General features: G+C 41.3%; 2 protein-coding genes and 2 long non-coding RNA genes across 4 annotated transcripts in view; all 4 read left to right on the forward strand.

The window, feature by feature from the left end:
• The first annotated feature begins 894 nt into the window (after positions 1-894).
• HOXB6 (homeobox B6) lies at positions 895-3,986 on the forward strand. Its single transcript, XM_085083522.1, has 2 exons — positions 895-1,318; positions 3,712-3,986. The coding sequence occupies exons 1-2, from the start codon at positions 907-909 to the stop codon at positions 3,969-3,971; spliced, it is 672 nt and encodes a 223-aa protein (XP_084939648.1). The 5' UTR covers positions 895-906; the 3' UTR covers positions 3,972-3,986.
• A 4,097-nt stretch (positions 3,987-8,083) lies between these two features.
• LOC146426729 (homeobox protein Hox-B5-like) lies at positions 8,084-12,276 on the forward strand. The gene is made up of 2 exons (XM_085083504.1): positions 8,084-9,091; positions 10,795-12,276. Exons 1-2 carry the CDS (start codon positions 8,515-8,517, stop codon positions 11,040-11,042), a joined length of 825 nt encoding a protein of 274 aa, XP_084939630.1. The 5' UTR covers positions 8,084-8,514; the 3' UTR covers positions 11,043-12,276.
• Positions 12,277-17,949: 5,673 nt separating this feature from the next.
• The window catches only part of LOC146426730 (uncharacterized), a 26,964-nt gene continuing 18,312 nt past the window's right edge, over positions 17,950-26,601 (forward strand). Inside the window, exon 1 of the long non-coding RNA XR_014856704.1 lies at positions 17,950-18,196. This is a non-coding gene — a long non-coding RNA (uncharacterized LOC146426730). The remainder of the gene's footprint in view (positions 18,197-26,601) is intronic.
• The window catches only part of LOC146426731 (uncharacterized), a 25,902-nt gene continuing 17,522 nt past the window's right edge, over positions 18,222-26,601 (forward strand). The window contains exons 1-2 of the long non-coding RNA XR_014856710.1: positions 18,222-18,557; positions 18,873-19,306. This is a non-coding gene — a long non-coding RNA (uncharacterized LOC146426731). The remainder of the gene's footprint in view (positions 18,558-18,872; positions 19,307-26,601) is intronic.

The following is a 26,601-nucleotide window of genomic DNA, read 5'->3' on the forward strand; positions in this document are numbered from 1 at the left end:
TTTCCAACTTTCTCCAGCGCCGCTAATTAAGTTTTTTTTTTAAAATTTTAATTCTTTTTATTATTTTTTTCCTTCATTCCCACCACTCCCTACCCTTCTCCCTCCGCATTTTCCGCTCGGAAATAACAACGTAAATAATGTAAATAGTAATGTAAATAATGTAAGTAATGTAAATAATGTAAGTAATGTAAATAATGTAAATAATGCAAACAATGCAAATAACGTAAATAACGTAAATAACGCAAATAATGCAAATAATGTAAATAATGCAAATAACGTAAATACTGTAAATAATAACGTAAATACTGTAAATAATAATGTAAATACTGTAAATACACCTCGCTCGGCGCGGAGCTCCGGGGGAAGGAAGGAAGGAGGGAGGAGGAGGAGGAGGAGGAGGAAGAGAGGAGGAGGAGGAGGAGGGAGGAAGAAGAAGAGGGAGGAGGAGGAGGCAGCAGGAGGGGGAAGAGCGAAGCGCCGCCAACGCCGCGACTTTATTTATTTATCCCCAACTCGTCGGGCAGCTCCGCAATGCTCCCTGTCGGCTCGGGGGGAGCGGCGGCGCTGCTTAAAAGGCGCGGCGGGCGAGCGGGGGGGGCTGCCGGGCTGCTCTCGGGGGTCCCCGCGGCACGCTGGGCTCCTCTCGGGGCCGATTTGGCAACCTCGGGCGCCTGCGATTGGTCAGGCGGCGATCAGATGGTTGTATTTCCTTGTGGCCCCGGCTGGCACCGCGCCATCTCCGCGCCGCTTAAACCCGATCCCCGATATTCCGCTAATCGCCAAAGCAGCCCGACACGGCAAAACACAACAAATCGTAAAAAGCCAGCGCGGGGAGCGCCGCCGAGCTCCGGGCGGTTTGGTGTCCTTTGGTTTTTATATATATTATATTTTTGGGGGGGTTTTCCAATGAGTTCTTACTTCGTCAACTCCACCTTCCCGGTGAGTCTGGCGGCGGGGCAGGAGCCCTTTCTGGGGCAACTGCCGCTCTACCCCTCGGGCTACGCGGACCCTCTGCGGCACTACCCCGGCGCGTACGGCTCCTCGGGCGCGCAGGACAAGCCTTACTCCTCCTCCTCCGCCTACTACCAGCAGAGCGGCGCGGCGTTCGGCCGCGGCTCCGCCTGCGAGTTCGGGGCTGGTGGCTTTTTCAGGGACAAGGAGGCGACGTGCGGCGCGGCCAGCCTGGAGCTGGAGGTGCCTTTCGGCGGCGAGGCGCGCAAGGACTGCGCGCAGGGCAAGAGCGCCTTCGGCGACAGCGAGGAGCAGAAGTGCTCGGCGCCCGTCTACCCCTGGATGCAGCGGATGAACTCGTGCAATAGTGAGTTCGGGGGAAAGTCTGTCTCCGGTTGGGTTTTGTTGGGTTTTTTTTTATGGGGGAAATGAAATAAATAAGTGCGGCGTTGTGCTGCCTCTGCCCTGCCCTCCCCTTTTGCTTATTTGTGAGCGGTGGGGAGGAGGAATGAGGTTTTTGGAGAGCAAGGAATGAGTTTTTTAGAAAGGGAGGAATGAGGTTTTTAGAGAGGGAGGAATGAGTTTTTTAGAGAGGAAGAAATGAGTTTTTAGAGAGAAAAAATGAGTTTTTAGAGAGGGAGGAATGAGTTTTTAGAGAGGAAGAAATGAGTTTTTAGAGAGAAAAAATGAGTTTTTAGGGAGGGAGGAATGAGTTTTTAGGGAGGGAGGAATGAGTTTTTAGAGAGGGAGGAATGAGTTTTTAGAGAGGGAGGAATGAGTTTTTTAGAGAGAAGGAAGGAGGTTTTTAGAGACGAAGGAATGAGTTTTAAAGAGGAAGAAATGAGTTTTTTAGAGAGGAAGAAGTGACTTTTTTAGAGAGGGAGGAATGACTTTCTCAGAGAGGAAAGAATGACTTTTTTAGACAGGAAGGAAAGACTTTTTCAGAGAGGAAGAAATGACTTTTTCAGAGAGGAAGAAATGACTTTTTCAGAGAGGAAGAAATGACTTTTTCAGAGAGGAAGAAATGACTTTTTCAAGCCCAAAAAACTTCCAGCCGAGGGGGACAAACTTAGGAGACGTGAGAAGCTCCAAGTCGCAGCAAAAACTTCCCACCGCTGCTGGATTTTCTCCCCTGAACCAAAAAAACTTCCAAAAAAACCCCAAATACTGTATTTTCCCCCCACTCCCCTCTCTATTTTGGTTTTTTTCCGCCACATTCCTGCTCGCGTGTCACTCCGGCACAGCGATTTATCTCTGTCCTCTCCCCACACGCACCGGCAGAGAGATAATCTTCCCCAAAAATCAGATCCGGATGACTTTTTACTCACCACAACCCCTCCGGATCCCAAAGCTCCCCCTCTCCCCGCCAGGCCGGAATGAAACGATATCAAAAAATGATATCCAAAGCATTTCAACACTTCCAGGGTTACATTTCCAGCACAACTCTCACCTCATGAAAAGCCAACCCGGGGAGGATATTTTGATTTTTTTTTTTTTTTTCCTCCCCCCTCTCTCTCTCTCTCCGGATGATAAATGACTTTTTAAAGCGCTGCTTCCTGCGGCAGAATTATAATTTCGATATCAAAATAAATAATCCAGGCGGGGGAGGAAGGAGGAAAACCCAACCCTGGCGGCTTTGGATGCATTTCGGAGCATTTTGAACTCAACTCTCTGTCCATTAGCAGCAGCGCGGAGCTCTCGCTAATGCGGACTTTGCGCGGATCGATTCGCTTCATTATGGCTTAATTAGCGAGATCAATTAGCGCGGAGCACCTTGCGGTGGCTCAGCCCGGAGTGAGCAGCGCTGCGCTGAGCGATCGCGGAATATCCGCTTGGGAGCATCCGGAGGAGATTTGGGTGAAATGAATTCTCTCCTCGTCACCCCAAAATTGCACTTGGAGGTTTTTCCCTTTTTTTCCAATTAATTCCTAAATTTGCCCCTCTGGTTGTGTCCTAGTGCTCTGGGTGGTTTACTTTATATAGATATATATTTAATATATTTTATATATATATTTATATATATATATATTTATATATATTTATATATATTTATATATATATATTTTTATATATTTTATATATATATATTTATATATATGTTTCTATTTTATATAGCTATTTTATATAGTCATTTTTATATATTTCTATTTTATAGATATTTCTATCTTACAGATTTATTTTTATCTACTTCTATTTTATCTATTTCTATTTCATATATATATACATATTGATTTTTATCTATTTCTACTATATACATTTCAATGTTACGTATTGATTTTATATAGTTCTGTGTTAGGTATTGATTTTATATATTTCTATTATATATAGATTTCTATTTTATATATATTATATATATATGTTATATATATAAAATAGAAATATGTATAGAAATATGTATAGAAATATAATATAGAAATATATATAGAAATATAATATAGAAATATATATAGAAATATATATAGAAATATATATAAAATATAAATAGAAATATATAAGAAAAATATAGAGAAATATATAGAGAAATATATAAGAGAAATAAATATATAGAGAAATATAGATAGAAATATAGATAAGAAATATGTATAGAAATATGTATAGAAATATATATAATATCTATATATTTCTCTTTATACACATTTCTATTATATATATATCATCTATTCATTTTTAATATATATTTATATATATATTTTTTTTTTTATTTTACACCTCGATTTTCCATTTTTAATCCATTTTTTTCCCCCTCCGCGCCTCTCCCAGGCTCTTCCTTCGGGCCCAGCGGGCGCCGCGGCCGGCAGACCTACACCCGGTACCAAACCCTGGAGCTGGAGAAGGAATTCCACTTCAACCGGTACCTGACGCGGCGCAGGAGGATCGAGATCGCTCACTCGCTCTGCCTGTCCGAGCGGCAGATCAAGATCTGGTTCCAGAACCGCCGCATGAAGTGGAAAAAGGAGAACAAACTGCTCAACTCCGCGCAGCTCAGCGCCGAGGAGGAGGAGGAGAAAGCGGCGGAGTGACGGGCGAGGGAGGGAGGGAGGGATGGGGGGATGGAGGGGAGGAAAAAAATGACAAAAAATGGTATTTAAGAGAGGTTGGGAATGAGGGAAATGTGTTGAAAATGGAAGGGAAGTGCCGCAGGTTGGTGGGACGGCGGAGGAGGTTGGGGCAGAGGTGTTCCCTCTGGGCTTTGGTGCGCCTGGAGTTGTGGTGGCAGGAAAAAAAAATATAAAATAAAAGAAAAATCGGCAAAAAAAAGGGAAAAAAAAATCCAGCCAAAAAAAGGGAAAAAACAAAGTAAAAATCCACCAAAAAAAGGGAAAAAAACAAAGTAAAAATCCAGCAAAAAAGGGAAAAAAAACAAAGTAAAAATCCACCAAAAAAAGGGGAAAAAACAAAGTAAAAATCCAGCAAAAAAGGGAAAAAAACAAAGTAAAAATCCACCAAAAAAAGGGAAAAAACAAAATAAAAATCCACCATAAAAAAGGGGAAAAAAAAAAAAGGGAGAAAGTCAGGATTCTAGCTGAATTATGATTTTTCCCCCCTTTTTTCTTACACCTCCTTCTCCTCTCCACCTCCCAACGAGAAATGAAATAATTAATAATGATAATTATGAGAAATATTAAGAGATGGGAGAGAGAGAGAGGGAGAGAGAAGGGAGGGGAAGAAAGGGAAAGAGAGAAAAAAAGATTAAAAAATTAAAGGGAAAAAAGACCAAAAAATGACAAAAAAATACAAAAAAAAAGGAAAAAAATCAGAAAAAAAATTAAAAAAAAAAAAAAAAAAAGGACTCCTAGCCGTGTTTCTACCTTTGGTGTCACTGTTAGTAACCTGCTAACTCTTGTATTTAATGGAAGTGCTGCAATATCTGTCATTTGGGGTGTTTATTGTCTTCATTTTGTACAAAAAAAGAAATGTTCCATGCACGGTTGGCATCAGTTGGGTCGGTTTTTTTTAATTTTTCCTTTTTTTAATTTTAATTTTAATTTTTCCCCTCCTCCTTTGGTAAATTAATCAACCCCTGGGGTCTCTCTGTAATTAGTTTTTTGGGGTGAAGTTTTGTTGTTTTGGTTTTTTTTACCATTTTGGTTTTTTTTTATTTTTAAAGGGAAAAAAATCCTACTGAAAGAACGAATACTACCTACGAAGCTTAAAAAAAACAACAAAAAAAGCAAAAAAAAAAGCAAAAAAGCGACAGAAAAGTTCTATTTTATTAATTTTTTTTTTGTACGTGTTGTGTTTGGAGTTTGTCTTAGGTATGAATTCTCGAATAAAATCCATTTCTGAGATCCTAACCTCTCTGCCCGCCCAGCCCTGTCCTTTTTCTCGCTGCTTTTAGGAGGATTTTCCCCTTTTTTGGGGAAATTCGGAAAGAACTGAGAGTTTCCAGCAGAGTTTTCTTCCCTCTGGGTGACAAAATCTCCGAAATCCTGCAGGAAAAGCAACTCGGAACTTCCAGCGGGGAGAAAAATCTGCTTTTCCCTCTGGTTTTAAAATTATATTTTTGGGTTTTAATCTGTATTTCCTCGCTGACTTTAGCGCCGTTCTCTCTCTCTCTCTATTTATTTTTATTATTTTGATTATTTTTGTTATTTTGATTATTTTTGTTATTTTGATTATTTTGACTATTTTGATTATTTTGATTATTTTGATTATTTTTACTATTTTGACTGTTTTTATTGTTTTTATTGCTTTATTATTTTGATTATTTTGATTATTTTTTATATTGCTCCAGTACCCAGAGTTGTGACGAAACGCCATCCCCATATCCGCAATAAATCAAAGGAAACGGGCAAAAAAATGTCATTTATCCGCCAAAAATATCATTTCTCTACCAAAAATATCATTTCTCTATCTCGTTTACCCACCGAGGATATCCAACCTTTTCCTGGCATCTTCAAACCTCTGCTCCCCTCGCTCGCTGCCACCAAATCAAAGCGAAAAAAAATCAAAATAATCACTAAAAAATCCAAATTTCCAGGGAATTCACCCTGGGAAAAATAAAAATAATTCTCAAGGCCAAGGAATATCAGCGTCCATTAAAAAAAATGGGAAAAATCTCAATTAAACTCTTTGGAAGTGGAAGATTTTTAATTTTTTTCCGATTAAAGTGTTGCCAGTGGTTCCCTGGCTTGGCTGGGGATGGGAAGAGGAAAATTCCCGCTGCTCACCAAAGCAAAATATTCAACTTTTTCCGCTTTTTTTGGGGTGGAAAAGAAAGGAAACTCCTAAATGATTTCAAACCAGAAAGCACCAACCGATTTGAGGGGGAAAAAAAGCGAGAAAAGACAATTTTTTTGCTTTTTTTCCCCTTTTTTCCCCCTTTTTTTCCCCTTTTTCCCCTTTTTTCCCCTTTTTTCCCCATTTTTTTCCTCTCTCCCCACCAGAAATTCCTTATTGGGAGGAAATCTTTTCCCCCTTCGCGCCACGAGGTGGTTTTTAGTGTCAAAACCACTTTCCGAAAGCGATTCTGGCCGAAGCTCCCCAGCTGTAGGACATTTAGTGTTATTGGCTCGCTTTTCATTGCTGTAATTATTGTAATTAGGTGTCACTTGCAATATGGCGCAGAACTCCCGACGAGGGGCAGGAGGCGAGAGAGAGAAATTCCTGAAGTGCCTCGGAAGAGGGAAAAAATAGGAGAAGAAAAGGAAAAAAAATAGTGATAATGAGAGGCAGAGGAAAGAGAAGAAATGGGGAAAAAAGGAGAAGAAAAGAGAAAAAAATAATGATAAGGAGAGGCAGAGGAAAGAGAAGAAATGGGGGAAAAATGAGAAGAAAAGAAAAAAAATGATAATGAGGAGAGGCAGAGGAAAGAGAAGAAATGGGGGAAAAAAGGAGAAGAAAAGAGAAAAAATAATGATAAGAAGAGGCAGAGGAAAGAGAAGAAATGGGGGGAAAAAGGAGAAGAAAAGACAAAAAATTATAATAAGAAGAGGTAGAGAAAAGAGAAGAAATAGGGAAAAAAAGAAGAAAAGACAAAAAATAATAATGAGGCAGAAGAAAGAGAAGAAATGGGGAAAAAAGGAGAAGAAAAGAACAAAAATAATAATAATAATAATAAAGAGAGGCAGAGGAAAGAGAAGAAATGGGGAAAAAAAGGAGAAGAAAAGAAAAAAATAATAATGAGGAGAGGCAGAGGAAAGAGAAGAAATGGGGAAAAAAGGAGAAGAAAAGAACAAAAATAATAATAATAAGGAGAGGCAGAAGAAAGAGAAGAAATGGGGAAAAAAAGGAGAAGAAAAGACAAAAAATTATAATAAGAAGAGGTAGAGAAAAGAGAAGAAATAGGGAAAAAAAGAAGAAAAGACAAAAAATAATAATGAGGCAGAAGAAAGAGAAGAAATGGGGAAAAAAGGAGAAGAAAAGAAAAAAATTATAATAATGAGAGGCAGAGAAAAAAGAAGAAATGGGAAAAAAAGGAGAAGAAAAGAGAAAAAATAATGATAAGGAGAGGCAGAGGAAAGAGAAGAAATGGAATAAAAAAAAAACAAAAAGGAAATAAATCCTACAAAAGAGAAGAAATGGGAAAAAAAATACCTCAAAAAAAGGAAATAAATCCTACAAAAGCCCAGCGCTTTTCCCAAGGTTTTCCCCAATTTTGGGGGTTTTTTTCTCCCCGATTTTCCTCGCAGGTAAAGCAACGGGAAGGAAAAACCTCGCAGCACAAAGCTGGGCTGGAAGAGGAGCTGGAAACGCTCGGGAAGAGGGAAATCCCCCAAATCCACGCTGTCCTTCAGTCCCACCGGCAGCACTTTGCCTCCTTTTCCTCTCTCTCTATTCCCTATTTCCCTATTTCCCATTTTTCGGTGTTTTCTCTCGGTTTTGATTTCCAGAATTGAGGTGAGACAGCCTGGCTGGCTCCGGGAGCAGCGCCAGAGGAACCTCCACTTTCCTGGCGGGATGATCGCGAGAAATGAACCTCCAGAGATCCACGGAGGCCTCCGGATCACCCGAAACTTCTCCCTCCTCGCCTCCCAAACTTCCCCAACGCCGCAAACCCGAGAGTTTTCAAGAAGGAAAAAAACCCCAAAGAACACCAGAAACCGGCGCTGTGACCCGAGAACCACCAGAAACCGGCGCTGTGACCCGGGAACCACCGAGGGCATCACCCCGAGATTCCCGCCGCGCTCTCCTCGCTCGATTTTTGGGGACAAAACCCCCAATTTCGGGGTGGTTTTTCGGGTGTCACCCCCCGGCCGGCCGGGCTGGGGTGCAGTGGCGCGGAGCGGCCGGCAGGTGGCGCGCGGAGCCCGGGCGGGGGGCGATGGCGGCGGCGGGTTTGGGGCGCCGAGCGCCGACTTTGGGCCTAAAACCGTCATTTATTCGTAACCGCGGAGCATGAATTACCTCTTGAGGTCATCAGTGAGAATTTACGACTGGTCAACAAAAGCACGTGACGCCCAAACGCGCCCCCCCCCCCACCCGCCCTTCCCCCCCCCCCCGCTCGGCACAGCAAAAACGAAGTACAGTGCGTTGCTATAATTCATTAATACATCATAAATCGTCAAGCACGGGGGTTATAACGACCACGAGCCACAAATCAAGCCCTCCAAAATAACCCAAATGAGCTCCTACTTTGTAAACTCGTTCTCAGGGCGCTACCCGAACGGCCCCGACTATCAGTTACTAAATTATGGGGCCGGCAGTTCGGTGAGCGGTTCCTACCGAGACCCAAGCACCATGCACTCCAGCTCCTATGGCTACAACTACAATGGCATGGACCTTAGCGTCAACCGCTCGGCCTCCTCCTCTAGCCACTTCGGGGCCGGGGGCGACGGCAACCCCCGCGCTTTCCCCGCCGCGGCCGCCGAGGGCAGGTTTAGACAGGCGGCCAGCTGCTCCCTCGCCGCCCCCGAGTCGCTGCCCTGCTCCGGCGGCGACAGCAAACCCGCCCCGCCGCCCTCCGAGCGGGCTGCTGCCACCGCGGCCACCGCTTTCGCCGAGCTGGACGACACCAGCGCGTCCTCGGCAGCCGACGAGGGCACTGCGCTGAGCAGCGGCAGCAGCAGCGGCAGCGGCAGCAGCAGCGGCAGCAGCATCCCCCGGGCGCAGGCTGAGCCCATCGGCACCTCCGCGCCGGCGAGCGAAGGGCAGGCGCCTCAGATATTCCCCTGGATGAGGAAACTTCACATTAGCCATGGTACAGCTGCTTCTCGGGGGGTTTGGGTTGTGGGGTTTTTTTGGGGGGTTGGTGCTGGTGGTGGTGGTGGTGCTGGTGGTGTTTTCCCCCCCTCCTCGCCGCCGTGGTGGTTGGTGGTGGTTGTTTTGCTCGCCTCCCCCACCTTGTGCTCTCCTCCTGGCTCTTTTCCGCGTTTTTTTCCTGGTTTTTTCTCTGTTTTTCTCTATTTTTTTCTGTTTTTCCTCTATTTTTCCTCTATTTTTCCTCTATTTTCCCTTTATTTTTCTTATATTTTTCCTCTATTTTTCCCCTATTTTTTCTCTATTTTTTCTCAAAATTTTCTCCATTTTTTCCTCTATTTTTCCTCTATTTTCCTCTATTTTTCCTCTATTTTCCTCCATTTTTCCTCTATTTTCCTCTATTTTTTCTCTATTTTTTCCTCTATTTTTCCTCTATTTTCTTCTATTCCCCTCTATTTTCCCCTCTATTTTCCTCTATTTTCCCTCTATTTTTCTCTATTTATCCTCTATTTTCCCTCTATTTTCCCTCCATTTTTCCCTCTATTTTTCTCTATTTATCCTCTATTTTCCCTCCATTTTCCCTCCATTTTTCCTCTATTTTTCTCTATTTATCCTCTATTTTCCCCCTATTTCCCCCTCTATTTTTCCCCCTATATTTTCTCTCTATTTTTTCCCTCTTTCCCCCATTTTTTCCCTCTCCCCCCACCCTCCCCTCCCTTTTTTCCTTCCCCCCTCTCCCTCTCTCCCTCTCTCCCCTTCCCTTTATTCTTCGGAGGCTCTTTGATCAGAATCGCAGCTATTTATTGCTTTTGTATTTTCTCGCTCCGCTCGCTGCCTCGGGCGCCTGCCGGCAGCTTCCCGCCAGCCTGGGGCAGAATTTATTTATTTTCTCTGCTCTCCTCCGCGGCAAAAAGCGCTGATTTTCCGCGCAGGCTGGCGGGAGAAGGTGATTTAGGGAGCCGAGGCGAGGGGGAGCTGCTCGGGGAGGGAGTGGGGAAGGAGAGAATCGAGAGAATTGACCATTAAATGGCATTCTGGGCACAGATGGGGCTCGCCGCCGCGCTTTTCTTGGCTTTTTCCCCCAAAATCCGCGCCTGAAAAACCCTAAAATCACCGGGAAATTGCCCAAAAAGGGAGATTTCCCCCAAAACTCTCCCTGGCGGGTTTGTCCGGGAGGGAAAAAAAAAGCCAAAGAGGCTCAGGAACACCCAGGAGGGAGAGAAAAAAACACAAAAAAAAAAATGGAATTTCCAGACCTCGCGGTTGAATTATGGATGTCGAGTGGGGAATTTGGGGGTTGGAGGGTGGGGGGTTTGCACGTGGCTGGGGGTGGGAAAAGGAGGGGAAAAAAAGGGGAAAAAGAGGGAAAAAAAGAGGAAAAAGAGGAAAAGCGAGGGGTGTGGGGGGGAAGATGTTAATTGGGGGAAATGGCAGATTTAAATAAGGCGATAAAGACTAAAAAAAAGGCTTTAAATGGACAAAAAGAGGGAAAAAAGAGGGGGAAAAAAAGAGGAAAAAGAGGAAAAACGCGGGGTGGGGGTGAGAGGCGTAATTCGGGGAAAACGGCAGGTTTGAAATGAGGCCCAAAAAACCAAAAAAAAAGGAAAAAATATGGAAAAATAATGGAAAAAAATGGCAAAATAATGGCAAAATAATGGCCAAAAAGGCGAGCAAAACCCCCAACGCGGCTGTTGTGTTATCCAGACATGACTGGACCGGACGGCAAGAGGGCGAGGACAGCTTACACCCGGTACCAGACCCTGGAGCTGGAGAAGGAATTCCACTTCAACCGGTACCTGACGCGGCGCAGGAGGATCGAGATCGCTCACTCGCTCTGCCTGTCCGAGCGGCAGATCAAGATCTGGTTCCAGAACCGCCGCATGAAGTGGAAAAAAGATAACAAACTGAAAAGCATGAGTTTGGCCTCGGCGGGCAGCGCTTTCCAGCCGTAAAGAAAAAAATTAAAAAAAAAAATTAAAAAAAAAAAAATAGAATTATAAGGATGGAATTTGCTGGAGGAGGAGGAATGGAAAAGCGAGGAGAGGAAGGGAGGGGTTAAAAAAAAATTTAAAAAAATAATTAAAAACGAAGGAGAAGATGAGGATGATGAAGAAGAAGAGGAGGCGAGCCGGAGGAAAATAATTAAAAAAAAAAAAAAAGAAAAAAAGGAAAAATAACAAAACGCGAAGAAATGAATGAAGGAATGAAGGGATGGCCGCAGATCTTCGGTTGGCACTCAGCGAGGCACCTTCCTTCCGGCTGATGAGCCCAAAAACCACCTCCTGTTCCTCCCCAGGACTGATTCCCGTCGTGTTTCCCCCTTGGCCGAGGTTTTATTTCCTTTTTTTTTTTAAAAAAAAGATTTTTTTTCCTAATTAAATTTGATTTCCAGCTGCTCCTCCCGCTCTCGTTGTTCTCCTGGATGTGTGTGTCTGTGCTTTCTGGAAAGCCTAGCATGTGTTCCGTGAGCCTTTTGAATGTTCTAACTTATTTATAAATCGAGGACAGCTCGGGTCTTTATCTCTCGGGAAAATAAGGGTTTTTTTCTCCCCCCCACACACCCTCACCTTTTGATTTTTTCCGAGTTTTCTGCTCTTTGGGGGAGTTCTTCTCTGCCTAAGCGAAAAAAAAAAATAAATTTCGGGGATTTCCTGCACTGCAGGCGCAGAAAAAGGCTAAGAAATACTCCGAAAAATAGAAATAAAATGGGAAAAAAAATAGGAAAAATGGAAAAAAATAGGAAAAAATGGGAAAAAAAATGCGGAAAAAAAAAAAAAAAGAAACAGCTCTTGTATTTTTCTGTCTCTAAAATTGTCCAGTCTGTGTTTTAGTCCAAACTTCAGGCCGGGATCTCTAATCCCAGCCCGGATTCCGACGCGGGTGAATTCACTAGCATTTAAAAAAGACAAAATAATGATAATAATAACTAAAAAAAATAAATTTAAAACAATGCACAAACCCGACGCCGGAGCGCTGAGGTGTCTGTAAATACTAGAGATGTTCCTGCCGTGAGTAATAACCGGGTGTAGTGGGCAGAGTGGATGTTCTGTTCTGTTCTGTGTACAAAAAATGGCATTTTTGGTCATGTCTGCAGCTGCCTGCCGTTAGTCCTTCGCCGAGAAGCTTTTTGTATTTGTTTGTAGCTTTAAAAAAATCCCCAAATAAACGGGTTTTTCCCCCCCAAAAAAAATCCCAAAGCCTCCCGGATGACTTTGTACCTCGCCGTTCGCAGCTCGCCGGGAGACTCAAAAACGCCGCAAATCTCCCCAAAAAACGCAGCAAATCGCCCCAAAAACGTCGCAAATCGCCCCAAAAATGCCGGAAAACCCCAAATAAACGCCGCAAATCCCCCAAAAACGCCGCAAATCCCCCCAAAAAAGCCGCAAATCTCCCCAAAAACGCCGCAAATCCCCCCAAAACTGCTGCAAATCGCCCCAAAAACGCCGGAAAATCCCCAAAAAACGCCGCAAATCTCCCCAAAACTGCTGCAAATCGCCCCAAAAACGCCGGAAAATCCCCAAAAAACGCCGCAAATCTCCCCAAAAACGCCGCAAATCCCCCCAAAAACTGCTGCAAATTGCCCCAAAACGCCGCAAATCCCCCCCAAAAAACGCCGGCAAACCCCAAAACCGCCGCAAATTCCCCTAAAATTCCTCTCCCCAAACCCTGCGCTCCCAACCCGACCTCCCCCCAGCTCCGCCAACCCCAAACCCTCGCGGATTCACCCCAAAAAGTGCTTCCCGGCGCTCCGAGTCGCGACAGTAACACCTTTTTTTCCCCCTTTCCCTGAGTTTTTGGGGTTTTCAGACCCCAAAAAATCCAATTTTTAAACTCCTGGAGCCCCAAAACCCGCGGAAATCGCGCGCTGGAGGATGGCGGGGCGAAGCGAGGGGATGTTAGGAAAAGGAGAAAACAGCGAATAAATGACAAATTTCAGCGCCGCGATGGTTAGACGCTCAGAGAGAGAGAAAAAAAATTCAATAAATGACATTTCTGCTCCCCCCGCGCCGCTCACCGCCGCTCGCTTCGAGGGGATTTCGCCAAGGAAATCCCAATTTCGGGCCAATAATTCCGATTTAATTCCCATTCAACGGCGAAACTCCGCCGGGGGCTCCGGAAAGGAGGAGGAAAAAAAAGGTCGGAAAATGAAAATAAGCGGGAGGGTTTGGCGCAGCGCCACGGTGACACCTCGGCAGAGCTCCGCGCGGCCTTGGCTGCCCCGGCAGGGAAAAGTTGGAGCTTCGAACTTACCAAACTTTTCAGTTTTCTCTTTGCCACTTGTTTGGGGAAACTTCGGGAAGTGCTTTGCAGAGGGACGTGGAGCGCCTTGGCAAATCCCGGACCGTTCGCTGGACTTTGCACCTTGGTAAATTTGGGTTTTTTTGGGGTTTTTTTATCCTCTTTCTTCCCTGTTTTTTCCTCCTTTTTCTTCGTTTTTTTTCTATTTTTTTCCTCTTCTTTTTTCTCTTTTTTTCCCTCTTTTTTTCCTCTTTCTTTTCCACCTTTCCCCCCTTTTTTTTCTCCCCTTTTCTCCCCTTTTTTCTCCCCTTTTCTCCCCTTTTCCCCCCTTTTTTCCCTCTTTTTCCCCCTTTTTTCCGGTTTTTTTCCCCCCGTATCTCGCCGGCCCAAGCCCAAACTCTGCCCCAAAAAAGTGAGCAATGACATTTAGGTGTCAAATGGATGGAGGGGTTTTATCTCCAAGTTCAGATCGTAAAAATCGCCCCGAGCCGCACTTCCCCCCTCACTGGCTCCCCTCGGTCACGTGAGCCCCATAAAGTTGGTTTTATGGTTTTGGGGAGTTGACAATCCTACAATCTATTTCGCATTCCCCACAATGTTCGCTGACACTTTAACTGCTCCGCTGAAGGGCTGAGCGTTTGGCCAGATGAGGGGGGAAAAAAAAATCCTAAAAAAAAACCCCGAAAAAATGCGAAAAAAACGGAAAAAAAGGGGGAAAAATGAAAAAAAAACAGGAAAAAAATGGAAAAAACAAGGAAAAAACAGGAAAAAAAAGCCCCAAAAGTGGGTGCGGTTTGGGATTTCGGGGCTGAAATGTTCTGCGGGTTCTTTTCGGACTGCAGTGCGCTGAGTAAGTCCTGAAATGTTCTCTGTTTTTGGAGGGAAAAAAACCCCAAAAAAAATCCCTGAAGTGTTGGTGGAGAGGATCGCTGTGGCTGAGGGGGTTGGAGGTGTTTTTTTGGGTTGTTTTTGGGGTTTTTTTGGGAGGTTTTGATTGTTTTGGGGGTGTTTGGGGTTTTGTCTGAACTTCCAGGCCTCCCAGGTGTGCGGGAGGGAGGGGAATGGGTGGGAAAAGGGGGAAAATCGGGGAAAAAAGGGGGAAAATCGGGAAAAAAAGGGGAAAAACCGGTTAAAAAAAGGGGGAATGGATGGAGAAAAGGGGAAATTGGTGAAAAAAGGGGGGAATGGCTGAGAAAATGGGGGAAATTGGTGGGAAAAAAGGGGGGAAATTGGGGAAAAAAGGAGTAAATGGCTGGGAAAAAGGGGAAAATTGCTGAAAAAAGGGAGGAAATGGCTAAGAAAAGGGGGAAATTGGTGAAAAAAGGGGGGAAAATTGGTGAAAAAAGGGGGAAATCGCTGGGAAAAAGGGGGAAATGGCTGAAAAAAGGGGAAATTGGGGAAAAAATGGGGAAATGTCTGGAAAAAAAAGGGGAAATGCCTGAAAAAAAGGGGGAAATGGATAAAAAAAGGGAGGAAATGCCTGAAAAAAAGGGGGAAATTGATAAAAAAAAGGGGAAAAATGGCTGAAAAAAAGGGGAATTCGCTGGGAAAAATGGGGAAAAAGGGTCAAAATTCCTTCTGGTGGCCCAAGCAGCTCCATCGGGGGGATTTGGGCCCAAATTTTGGGGTGTCCTTGTCCCCCCCGGGTGGTTTTATGTCCCTCGGGAATTTGGGATTTCAATCCTTTCCATCCTTTCCATCCTTTCAATCCTTTCCGCTCGGCCGCGCTCTCACCTTTGCCTTTCAGCCCTTTTTTCACCTGTTCGCCCAAAAAAAATTCGGATTTTTTCCATTTTCCCTCTGCCTGGTAGCCTCTGCTTCGGTGGTTCGGTTGTTTGGGGTTTTTTGGGGTTATTTTGTGGGGTTTTGGGGTGGTTTGGTGGTGGTTTTAGGGATTTCATTGGAGTTTTGGTGATTTTATTGTGTTTTTGGTGATTTTATTGGGTTTTTTAGTGGTTTTATTGGTGGTTTTGGTGATTTTATTGTGGTTTTTTAGTTATTTTATTGGTGGTTTTGGTGGTGTTTTTAGGTGTTTCATTGGAGTTTTGGTGATTTTATTGTGTTTTTGGTGATTTTATTGGGTTTTTTAGTTGTTTTATTGGTGTTTTTGGTGATTTTATTGGGTTTTTTAGTCGTTTTATTGGGTTTTGGTGATTTTATTATGGTTTTTTTAGTTGTTTTATTGGTGGTTTTTTGGTCATTTTGTTGGTATTTTTAGGTATTTCATTGGTGGTTTTGGTGATTTTATTGGGTTTTTAGTTGTTTTCTTGATGGTTTTGGTGACTTTATGGTGTTTTTGAAATTATTTTATTGGTGATTTTTTGGTTATTTTGTTGGTATTTTTAGGTATTTCACTGGTGGTTTTGGTGATTTTATTGGTGTTTTTGGTGATTTGATTGGGTTTTTTAGTGATTTTATTGGGTTTTGGGGTTATTTTATTGGCTTTTTTAGTTGTTTTATTGGTGATTTTTTGGTCATTTTGTTGGTATTTTTAGGTATTTCACTGGTGGTTTTGGTGATCTTGTTGGTGTTTTTGGTGATTTTATTGGGTTTTTTAGTGATTTTATTGGGTTTTTGGGGTTTGGTTTTTTTTTTAGTTATTTTATTGGTGATTTTTTGGTGGTTTTGGTGATTATTTATTTATTTCATTGGTGGTTTTGGTGATTTTGTCGGTGTTTTTGGTGATTTTATTGGGTTTTTTGGGGTTATTTTATTGTTTTTTAGTTATTTTATTGGTGGGTTTTGGTGATTTTATTGGGTTTTAAAGCTATTTTATCACTGTTTTTGGTTATTTTATTGGTTTTTTTTAGTTATTTTATTGGGTTTTTAAATTATTTTATTGGGTTTTTGGTTTATTTTACTGGGTTTTTTTAGTTATTTTATTGGGATTTTTTAGTCATTTTATTGGGATTTTTAGTCATTTTATTGTTTTTTTTAGTAATTTTATTGGGATTTTTAGTCATTTTATTGGGATTTTTAGTCATTTTATTGGTGATTTTTTAGTCATTTTATTGGGATTTTTAGTCATTTTATTGTTTTTTTTAGTCATTTTATTGGGATTTTTTTGCCATTTTATTAGGTTTTTCGGTGATTTTCCCCCTCAGGCCCTATTTTTTCCCCTTCCCCACTATTTATTTTCCTGTTTTTCCCTCTCGGGTTCACGGCCAGCAGCCTTTTATGGGATCGAGTGTCGAGCTCGGCTCCGCGGCCATATGGGAACCCTGAGCGGCTCTGCAGGAAATCCCAGAGCTGCTGCTGCCAGCTGGAGCCCCAAAACCCCGAGACCCACAAATTCCCAGGATTTGGGATGATTTGGGGGAAAATGAACAGCGAGGAGGAGAGGTTGGGAAGGGCAGGTGAACCCAAAAAATGGCGAAAATTGGGAGTGAGAAGGGGAAAAATGGGGAAAAATCAGAATTTCGAGAGTGGAGAGGTTGTTGTGGTTTTGGGTTTTTGGGGGGTTTTAGGGGTTTAGGTTTGGGTTTTGGGGTTTGGGGTTTAGGGGGTTTTAGGGGGGGTTTGGAGTTTTGGACACAGGGTTTAAAAAATTTTTGGGGTTTTGGGGTTTTAGGGTTTTGGGGTTTTTGGTTTTTAGTTTTGGGGTTTGAGGTTTGGGGTTTTAGGGGGTTTGGGGGTTTCTGGGGAGTTTGGGTTTTTAAAATTTTTTTGGGTTTTTGGGTTTGGGGTTTTGGGGGTTTTTGGGGGTTTTGAGTTTGGGGTTTGGGGTTTTTACAATTTTGGGGTTGGGTTTGGGTTTTGGGGGGTTTTGGGTGTTTTGGGGTTTTTTTGTGTTTTTTTGTGGTTTTTGGGGTTTTTTTGGGGGGAAGTTCAGCTGTCACCTCACCTCTCCCCCACCTGAGCCAACTCCTCCCAACCTCCTTAAAAACACAAAACTAAATTTAATTCAATTTTTTAAAAAAATCCCTCCGAGCCAAATCACCACTTGGGGTTTCTAGAATCCAAAACATTCCCAAACTTTCCTTTTTCTCCTATTTTTTCCCATTTTTTTTCCCCTTTTTCCCTCTCGCCCCACATTTGGTGGACACATGTCTGTCTCGGTTTTTTTTGTCCTTTTTCCCCCTTTTTTCACTCAAAACAAATCCTCCCCTCTGCACATCTCACCGATTGCTTTTCCTTCCTCCGGGTTGTTTTTCCTCTCCTGCCCCGTGTGGCTCCCGAAATCCCTGATGGACTTTTCCCACCCCAATCCCCAAAAACCCCAAAATTCTCCAGGTTTTGGGGTTGGATGAGAAAGAGATTTATTGGAATTTAGGGTTTGAAGGGGAATTTGGTCACAAAGGTGACAGAGGATGGAGATGTTTTGTCCAGAAATTTGGGAATATTTGGAAAATTGGGATGTTTGGGTTGGATGACAAAGAGATTTATTGGGGTGAAGCAAAGAATTTGGGGTTTAAAGGGGAATTTGGGGTTTAAAGAGGAATTTGGGATGTTTACAGTGGAATTTGGTCACAAAAGGTGACGGAGGATGGAAACATTTTGTCCGCAAAGTTGGGAATATTTGGAAAATTGGGATGTTGGGGTTGGATGACAAAGAGATTTATTGGGGTGATGCAAAGAATTTGGGGTTTAAAGAGGAATTTGGGATGTTTACAGTGGAATTTGGTCACAAAAGGTGACGGAGGATGGAGATGTTTTGTCTGCAAAGTTGGGAATATTTGGAAAATTGGGATGTTGGGGTTGGATGATAAAAAGATTTATTGGGGTGATGTGAATGGTTTGGGGTTTAAAGGGGAATTTGGGGTTTAAAGTGGAATTTAGTCGCAAGAGGTGACAGAGGATGGAGATGTTTGGTCCCAAAGTTGGGAAGATTTGGAAAATTTGGATGTTTGTGTTGGATGATAAAGAGGTTTATTGGGGTTTAAAGGGGAATTTGGGGTTTGAAGGGGAAATTTGGCCTCAAAACGCAACAGAATATGGAGATGTTTTGTCCCCAAAGTTGGGAATATTTGGAAATTTGGGAGGTTGGGGTTGAATGATAAAGAGATTTATTGGGATTTGGGGTTTAAAGGGGAATTTGGTCACAAAGGTGACAGAGGATGGAGATGTTTTGTCTGAAAAGTTTGGGAAGATTTGGAAATTGGGATGTTGGAGTTGGATGATAAAGAGATTTATTGGGGTTTAGAGGGGAATTTGCCCTCAAAATATGACAGAGGATGGAGATGTTTTGTCCAGAAATTTGGGAATATTTGGAAAATTGGGATGTTTGTGTTGGATGATAAAGAGATTTATTGGGGTGATGCAAAGAATTTGGGGTTTGAAGAGGAATTTGGTCGCAAAAGGTGACAGAGGATGGAGATGTTTTGTCCCCAAAGTTGGGAAGATTTGGAAATTTGGGATGTTGGAGTTGGATGATAAAGAGATTTATTGGGGTGATGTGAATGGTTTGGGTTTTAAAGAGATTTTTTGGGGTTTAAAGAGATTTATTGGGGTTTAAATTTATGGGAATTCGGTCAGAAAACTTGATAGAGGATGGAGATGTTTTGTCCCAAAGTTGGGAAGATTTGGAAAATTGTGATGTGGAGTTGAAAGATAAAGAGATTTATTGGGGTTTGAAGGGGAATTTGAACTCAAAACGCAACAGAATATGGAGATGTTTTATCCCCAAAGCTGGGAATATTTGGAAATTTGGGATGTTTGTGTTGAATGATGAAGAGATTTTTTGGAATTTGGGGTTTAAAGGGGAATTTGGGGTTTAAAGAGGAATTTGGCCTCAAGAGGTGACAGAGGATGGAGATATTTTGTCCAGAAAGTTGGGAATATTTGGAAAATTGGGATGTTTGTGTTGGATGATAAAGAGATTTATTGGGGTGATGGGAATGGTTTTGGGGTTTAAAGGGAATTTTTGGCATTTAAAGCGGAATTTGGGGTTTAAATGGGAATTTGGTCACAAAGGCGACAGAGGATGGAGATGTTTTGTCCAGAAAGTTGGGAATATTTGGAAAATTGGGATGTTGGGGTTGGATGATGAAGAGATTTTTTGGTGTTTGAAGGGGAATTTGGTCCCAAAGGTGACAGAGGACAGAGATGTTTTGTCCAGAAATTTGGGAATATTTGGAAATTCGGGATGTTTGCTTGGATGATAAAGAGATTTGTTGGGGTTTAAAGGGGAATTTGGGGTTTGAAGGGGAATTTGGGGTTTGAAGGGGAATTTGGTCACAAAAGGTGACAGAGGATGGAGATGTTTTGTCCCCAAAGTTGGGAAGATTTGGAAAATTGGGATGTTGGGGTTGGATGATAAAGAGATTTATTGGAATTTGGGGTTTAAAGAGGAAAAACACATGAGAGGATGGAGATATTTTGTCCCCAAAAGCTGGGAAGATTTGGGAATTTGGGATTTTTTGGGTTGGATGGAGTTTGGCCCTGCTGGTTCCTCATCCTGTTGGCACCAGGAATGATTTCTGCTGATCCCAAATCCAGGGAAAATGAGGGAAATATTCGCTTTCATGGATATTTGGGGGTTAACCAAAAGTTCAGAGTCTGCCGGGACCCAAAATTCCCATAATTCCCATAATTCCCATAATTCCTGCAATTCCCACAATTCCTGCACTTCCCAAAATTCCTACAATTCCCAAAATTCCCACAATTCCCCAAATCCCCAAAATTCCCCAAAATCCCCCAAATTCCTGCAATTCCCACAATTCCCCAAATCCCCAAAATTCCCTACAATTCCCAAAATTCCTGCAATTCCTACAATTCCCAAAATTCCCACAATTCCAAAAATTCCCATAATTCCTACAATTCCCATAATTCCTGCAATTCCCACAGTTCCCAAAATTCCCACAATTCCCAAAAATCCCCACAGTTCCCCAAAATTCCCAAAATTCCCACAATTCCAATAATTCCCAAAATTCCCGCTCCTCTATCCATCCATCATTATCCACCCTTGCCATCCCCATCCTAAAAAAACCATTTTTTAACTATTTCCACCCAAAATTCGATCGCTGCAGAAAATTTGGGATTTCCAGGGGGAAAAATCAAACCAAAAGGATTTTTTTCGGGATTTTTTAGCTGCCGGGATGAAATCCCCACAGGGTGACAACAGGATTTGGGTGTTTGTGGAGGTTTGAATCCTATTTTTAGGGTTTTTTTTGGGGTAATTTGGGAATTTTTGGTGGTTTTTCCTTCATGGTTCATCCCTCAAATTTTGGGGTGTTTGTTGAGTTTTTAATCGTATTTTTAGGGGTTTTTGGGGGTAATTTGGGAATTTTTGGTGTTTTTTCCATCACGGTTCAACTCCCAACTTTTGAGGTGCTTTTGGAGGTTTTAATCATATTTTTAGTGGTTTTTTTGGGTAATTTGGGAATTTTTGGTGGTTTTTCCATCACGGTTCAACCCCCAAGTTTTGGAGGCTTTAATCATATTTTTATTGGGTTTTTTTGGGGTAATTTGTGATTTTTTGGGGTGTTTGTGGATTTTTTTATCCATTTTTTGGGGTAATTTGGGTATTTTTGGTGGTTTTTCCCTCACAGTTCAACCCCCAAATTTTGGGGTGTTTGTTGAGTTTTTTATCCATTTTTTGGGGTAATTTGGGTATTTTTGGTGGTTTTCCCCTCATGGTTCAACTTCCGACTTTGGAGGTGTTTGTGGAGAGTTTTTTATCCTTTTTTTAGGATTTTTTTGGATAATTTGGGAATTTTTTTTGGTTTTTTCCTTCACGGTTCAACCCCCAACTTTTGGGGTGTTTTTGGAGGTTTTAATCGTATTTTTAGTGGGTTTTTTGGGTAATTTGGGATTTTTTTGGGGTGTTTGTGGAGGTTTCTTTTGGGATTTTTTGGGGTAATTTGGGTATTTTTGGAGTTTTTCTCTCATGGTTCAAATTCCGACTTTGGAGATGTTTGTGGAGATTTTTTATCTTTTTTTTTTTTTGCCTTTTTTGAGCTAATTTGTGTATTTTTTGTGTTTTTTCCATCACAGTTCAAACCCCAACTTTTGGGGTGTTTATGGAGGTTTTAATCATATTTTTAGTGGGTTTTTTGGGGTAATTTGGGATTTTTGGTAGTTTTCCCTCACAGTCCATCTGCAGAGTTTTTTATATTTTTTCCCCTTTTTTTGGGTCAATTTCTGTATTTTTTGGTGTGTTTCCCTCCCAGTCCATCAGCAGAGTTTTTTATCCTTTTTTTGGCCTTTTTTGGGGTGAATTTCTGCATTTTTTTCCCTTTTTCCAACCCAGTCCAACCCCCAACTTTTGGGATGTTTGTGGAGAGTTTTGTATCATTTTTTTAGCCTTTTTTGGGGAAAATTTTGGTATTTTTTGGTGTTTTTTCCCTCCCAGTCCATCTGCAGAGTTTTTTATCCTTTTTTTGGCCTTTTTTTGGGTGAATTTCTGCATTTTTTCCCCTTTTTCCAACCCAGTCCAACCCCCAACTTTTGGAGTGTTTGTTGAGTTTTTAATCTGTTTTTTGGGGCAATTTTGGTATTTTTGGTAGTTTTTCCCTCCCAATCCATCTGCAGCGTTTTTAATAATTTTTTTCCCTTTTTTTGGGTTAATTTCTGTATTTTTTCTGTATTTCCAACCCAGTCCATTGGAAGAGTTTTTTAATAATTTTTTTCCCTTTTTTTGGGTTAATTTGGATATTTTTTCTGTTTTTCCCTCCCAGTGCATCTGCAGCGTTTTTTATCATTTTTTCCCCTTTTTTGGGTCAATTTCTGTATTTTTTGGTAGTTTTTCCCTCCCAGTCCATCTGCAACGTTTTTTATCATTTTCCCCCATTTTTTTGGGTGAATTTCTGCATTTTTTCCCATTTTCCAACCCAGTCCAACCCCTAACTTTTGGGGTGTTTGTTGAGTTTTTAATCTGTTTTTTGGGTTAATTTGTATATTTTTTGTATTTTTCCCTCCCAGTCCATCAGCAGCATTTTTAATAATTTTTCCCCCTTTTTTTGGGTGAATTTCTGTATTTTTTCCCTTTTTCCAACCCAGTCCAACCCCCAACTTTTGGGGTGTTTGTTGAGTTTTTAATCTGTTTTTTGGTTAATTTTGGTATTTTTTGGTAGTTTTTCCTTCCCAATCCATCTGCAGCGTTTTTTATCATTTTTCCCCCTTTTTTTGGGTGAATTTCTGTATTTTTTCCCTTTTTCCAACCCAGTCCAACCCCCAACTTTTGGGGTGTTTGTTGAGTTTTTTATCAATTTTTTGGTGTCGTTTTGGTATTTTTTGGGTGGTTTTTTTCTCCCAGTCCATCAGCAGCGTTTTTTATCATTTTCCCCCTTTTTTTGGGTGAATTTCTGCATTTTTTCCCATTTTCCAAGCCCCACCCTCCCCGCAGCCACCATTTCCCATTTCCCACCGGATGATCTCCAACTCAACCCAAACTTCCCCTCATTTGGAACAAAAATCCCCAAAAAACCCAAATTTTGTGGCGCAGAGGAAGCGAAAGGAGAATAAACAGGAAATTCAGCTCTGACCGTCGGGCTGGGCGGGAATTCCTTCCTGGATGGTTTTCGGGGATTTTATTCCCAATTTCCGGGGGAAAATCGCTTCTTCTGCAGCTGGGAAAATACAGAAATAAATAGGAAATAAATAGGAAATAAATACAAAATAAATGTAAAATAGATATAAAATCAATACGAAATCAATAGAAATCAATACGAAATAAATACAAAATCAATTACAAAACATATACGAAATAAATACCAAAGAAATACAGAATAAATATGAAATATGTACGAAATAAATATGAAATCAATACGAAATAAATACGAAATAAATACCTAATAAATTTGAAATATGTACAAAATCAATACTAAATAAATAAAAAATCAATACGAAATATATACTAAATAAATACCAAATAAATACAAAATAAATACGAAATAAATACAAAATAAATAAGAAATAAATATGAAATAAATACAAAATAAATACGAAATATATACGAAGTAAATATGAAATAAATACAAAATACATAAAAAATAAATACGAAATCAATACGAAATCAATACAAAATCAATACAAAATAATTCTTTAATATCAAGGCGTTGAGGGATCTGAAAAATGAGTTCAGAGGGTGGAAATCTCTGATTTTTAAAGCCTGAAAATTTAAATTTATGCAGAAATTTGAGGTCCAGGTGAGGAAATTTCAGGATTTTCCAGACCTGAAAGGGAATTTTTTAACCCAAAAATTCCAAGTGAGGATTTTCCCAGCCTCACAGCATCCCTAAAAAAGATGAAATTTTACCTAAAAAAGGTGAAATTTTACCAAATTTCCCATTTTTTTGCCTCTTTTCCTGCCTGTCCATCCAGTGATAAACAAGGATTTGAAAGGGGAGAAAAAAACCCCAAAAATCGCTTTTTTCTGCCCCAAAATCCAAGCTGAGTTTCCCCATCCTGCCAGAACCCTGAGGAGCATCAATTAATTAAATCCTCATTTAATTCATTAAAATCCTCATCAAGATGAGTTTGGGGGCTTTGGGCAGGAAGGTGAAAAAAATGGGATTTTTGGCATAAAATTGAGTTTTTTTCAGGGAGAAATGAGGGGGAATTGGGAGATTTTGGGGAGATTATTTGTGGCATAAAATTGAGTTTTTTCAGGGAGAAATGAGGGGGAATTGGGAGGTTTTGGGGAGATTTTGGGGAGATTCTTTAAAATTTGATATTTTAATAACGTGGCGAGGTCATCTTGAATATCATTTATTGTCATTTACTTTATTTTACTTTATTTTACTGTATTTTACTGTATTTTACTGTATTTTACTGTATTTTATTTTATTTTATTTTATTTTATTATTTTATTTTTATATTTGATCATTTGTGGCTTTCAGGCCTTTGGCTGGGTGAGGTGAGAAGTGAAATGAAAATTTTCTGCCACCCCAAAAAACTCCAAAAAACTCCAAAAAAACCCAAAAAACCCCCAAAAAATCCCACAAAAAAACCCCAAACTTGGCAGAGGTAGCCAAGCCAGAGCAGCGCCTGATGTTTATTTTATTTGATGTAAAAGTGATTAAAATCAGTTAGAGGAATTAATTAAGAGGATTGAGTGAAAAGGAAGGAGGAGAAATGGGTGGGGAGAGGGAAAAAAGGGGGAAAAAGGGAAAAGAAAGAAAAAAAGGAAAAAAGGGGGAAAAAGAAAAAAGGGAGGGGAAAGGAAAAAAGGGGAACAAAAAGGGGGAAAAAGGGGAAAAAAGGGAGGGAAAGGGGAAAAAAAGGGAGAAAAATGAGGAATAAAGGGGAAAAAAGAAAGAAAAAAAGGAGGGGAAAGGGAAAAAAAGGAAAAAAGGAAAAAAAGGAAAAAAGGGAAAAAAAGGGAAAAAAATGAAAAAAGGAAAAAAGGGAAAAAGGGGAATAAAGGGGAAAAAAGGGGGAAAAAAGGGGAAAAAGGGGAAAAGAGAAAAAAAAAGGAGGGGGAAGGAAAAAAGGGGGAAAAAGAAAAAAAAAGGGAAAAAAGGAAAAAACGGGAGGGGAAAGGAAAAAGAGAGGGGAAAAAGAGAGGGGGAAGGGAAAAAGAAAGAAAAATAGGAAAAAAGGGGGAAAGAAAGGAAAAAAAGGGGGGGGAAGAGGAAAAGAAAAGGGGAAAAAAGGGGGAAAAAAAGGAAAAGAAAAGGAAAAAAAAGAAAAAAATAAAAAAAGGGAATCCCTGCTGAGCTGGGCGATCCCCGGCTGAGGTTTTCCCCGGGGAGCAGAGGGAAAAAAAGGGGAAAAATGTAAAAAAAAAAAGGGAAAAATGTAAAAAAAAAAGGAAAAAAAGGAAAAAATAAAAAAGGGAAACCCCAGCTGAGGTGGGCGATCCCCAGCCGAAGTGTCCCCGGGGAGCAGGGGAAAAAAAGGGGAAAAATGTAAAAAAAAAAGGGAAAAAAGGAAAGAAATAAGGGAAAAAAAAGGGGAAAAAAGGAAAGAATTAAGGGAAAAAAAGGGGAAAAAAAGGGAAAAAAAAGGAAAAAAAAAGGAAAAAATAAAAAAAAGGGAATCCCTGCTGAGCTGGGCGATCCCCGGCTGTTTTCCCCGGGGAGCAGAGGCAAAAAAGGGGAAAAATGTAAAAAAAAAAGGGAAAAAAAAAAAAAAAAAAAAAAAAAAAAAAAAAAAAAAAGGAAAAAAAGGAAAAAATAAAAAAAGGGAATCCCAGCTGAGCCGGGCGATCCCCGGCCGAGGTTTTCCCCGGGGAGCAGAGGGAAAAAAAGGGGAAAAATGTGAAAAAAAAAGGAAAAAAAAGGAAAGAAATAAGGGGAAAAAAGGGGAAAAAAGGGAAAGAATTAAGGGAAAAAAAGGGGAAAAAAAGGGGAAAAAAAGGAAAAATAAAGGAAAAAATAAAAAAGGGAAACCCCTGCTGAGCTGGGCGATCCCCGGCCGAGGTTTTCCCCGGGGAGCAGAGGAAAAAAAGGGGAAAAATGTGAAAAAAATGGGAAAAAAATGGGAAAAAAGGAAAGAAATAAGGGGAAAAAAGGGGGGTAAAAAAGGGAAAAAAAGGAAAAAATAAAAAAGGAATCCCAGGCTGAGGTGGGCGATCCCCAGCCGAGGTGTCCCCGGGGAGCAGAGGGAAAAAAGGGGAAAAATGTAAAAAAAAAGGAAAAAAAATAAAAAAAAAAGGAAAAAATAAAAAAAGGGAATCCCTGCTGAGCTGGGCGATCCCCGGCTGTTTTCCCCGGGGAGCAGAGGAAAAAAAAAGGGGAAAAATGTAAAAAAAAAAGGAAAAATAAAGGAAAAAAAGGGAAAAAAAAGGAAAAAATAAAAAAAGGAATCCCAGGCTGAGGTGGGCGATCCCCAGCTGAGGTGTCCCCGGGGAGCAGAGGGAAAAAAGGAGAAAAATGTGAAAATAATGGGAAAAAAAGGAAAAAAAGAAGGGGAAAAATGTAAAAAAAAAAGGAAAAATAAAGGAAAAAAAGGGAAAAAAAGGAAAAAATAAAAAAAGGGAAACCCCAGCTGAGCTGGGCGATCCCCGGGGAGCCGAGCCGAGCCGAGCCGAGGCGAGCCGTGCCGAGCCGAGCCGAGCCGAGCCGAGCCGAGCCGAGCCGAGGCGCTGAGCTGAGCTGAGCTGAGGATGCTCATCCATAATGGAGCTCGGGATCAGCGCGAGGTCAGCAGACTGAGAGACACTGAGAGACACCAACTGAGGGTCACCGCTGGGGGAATGGCAGCGCGGGGGTTTTTGGGGATTTTGGGGGGTTTTTAATAGGGTTTTTTGGGGTTTTTTTATAGGGTTTTGGGGGTTTTTTAAAGTGTTTTTTTTGTTTTCTTTTTTAGGGTCTTTTTGGGATTTTTTAGGGTTTTTTTTTGTTTTTGGGGTGGTTTTTTGGGGGTTTTTTTGGGTTATTTTTCGTT

This window comes from Lichenostomus cassidix, chromosome 27 (genome assembly GCF_008360975.1).
Source record: "Lichenostomus cassidix isolate B80296 chromosome 27, HeHo_3.0, whole genome shotgun sequence".
NCBI classification, from domain to species: Eukaryota; Metazoa; Chordata; class Aves; order Passeriformes; family Meliphagidae; genus Lichenostomus; species Lichenostomus cassidix.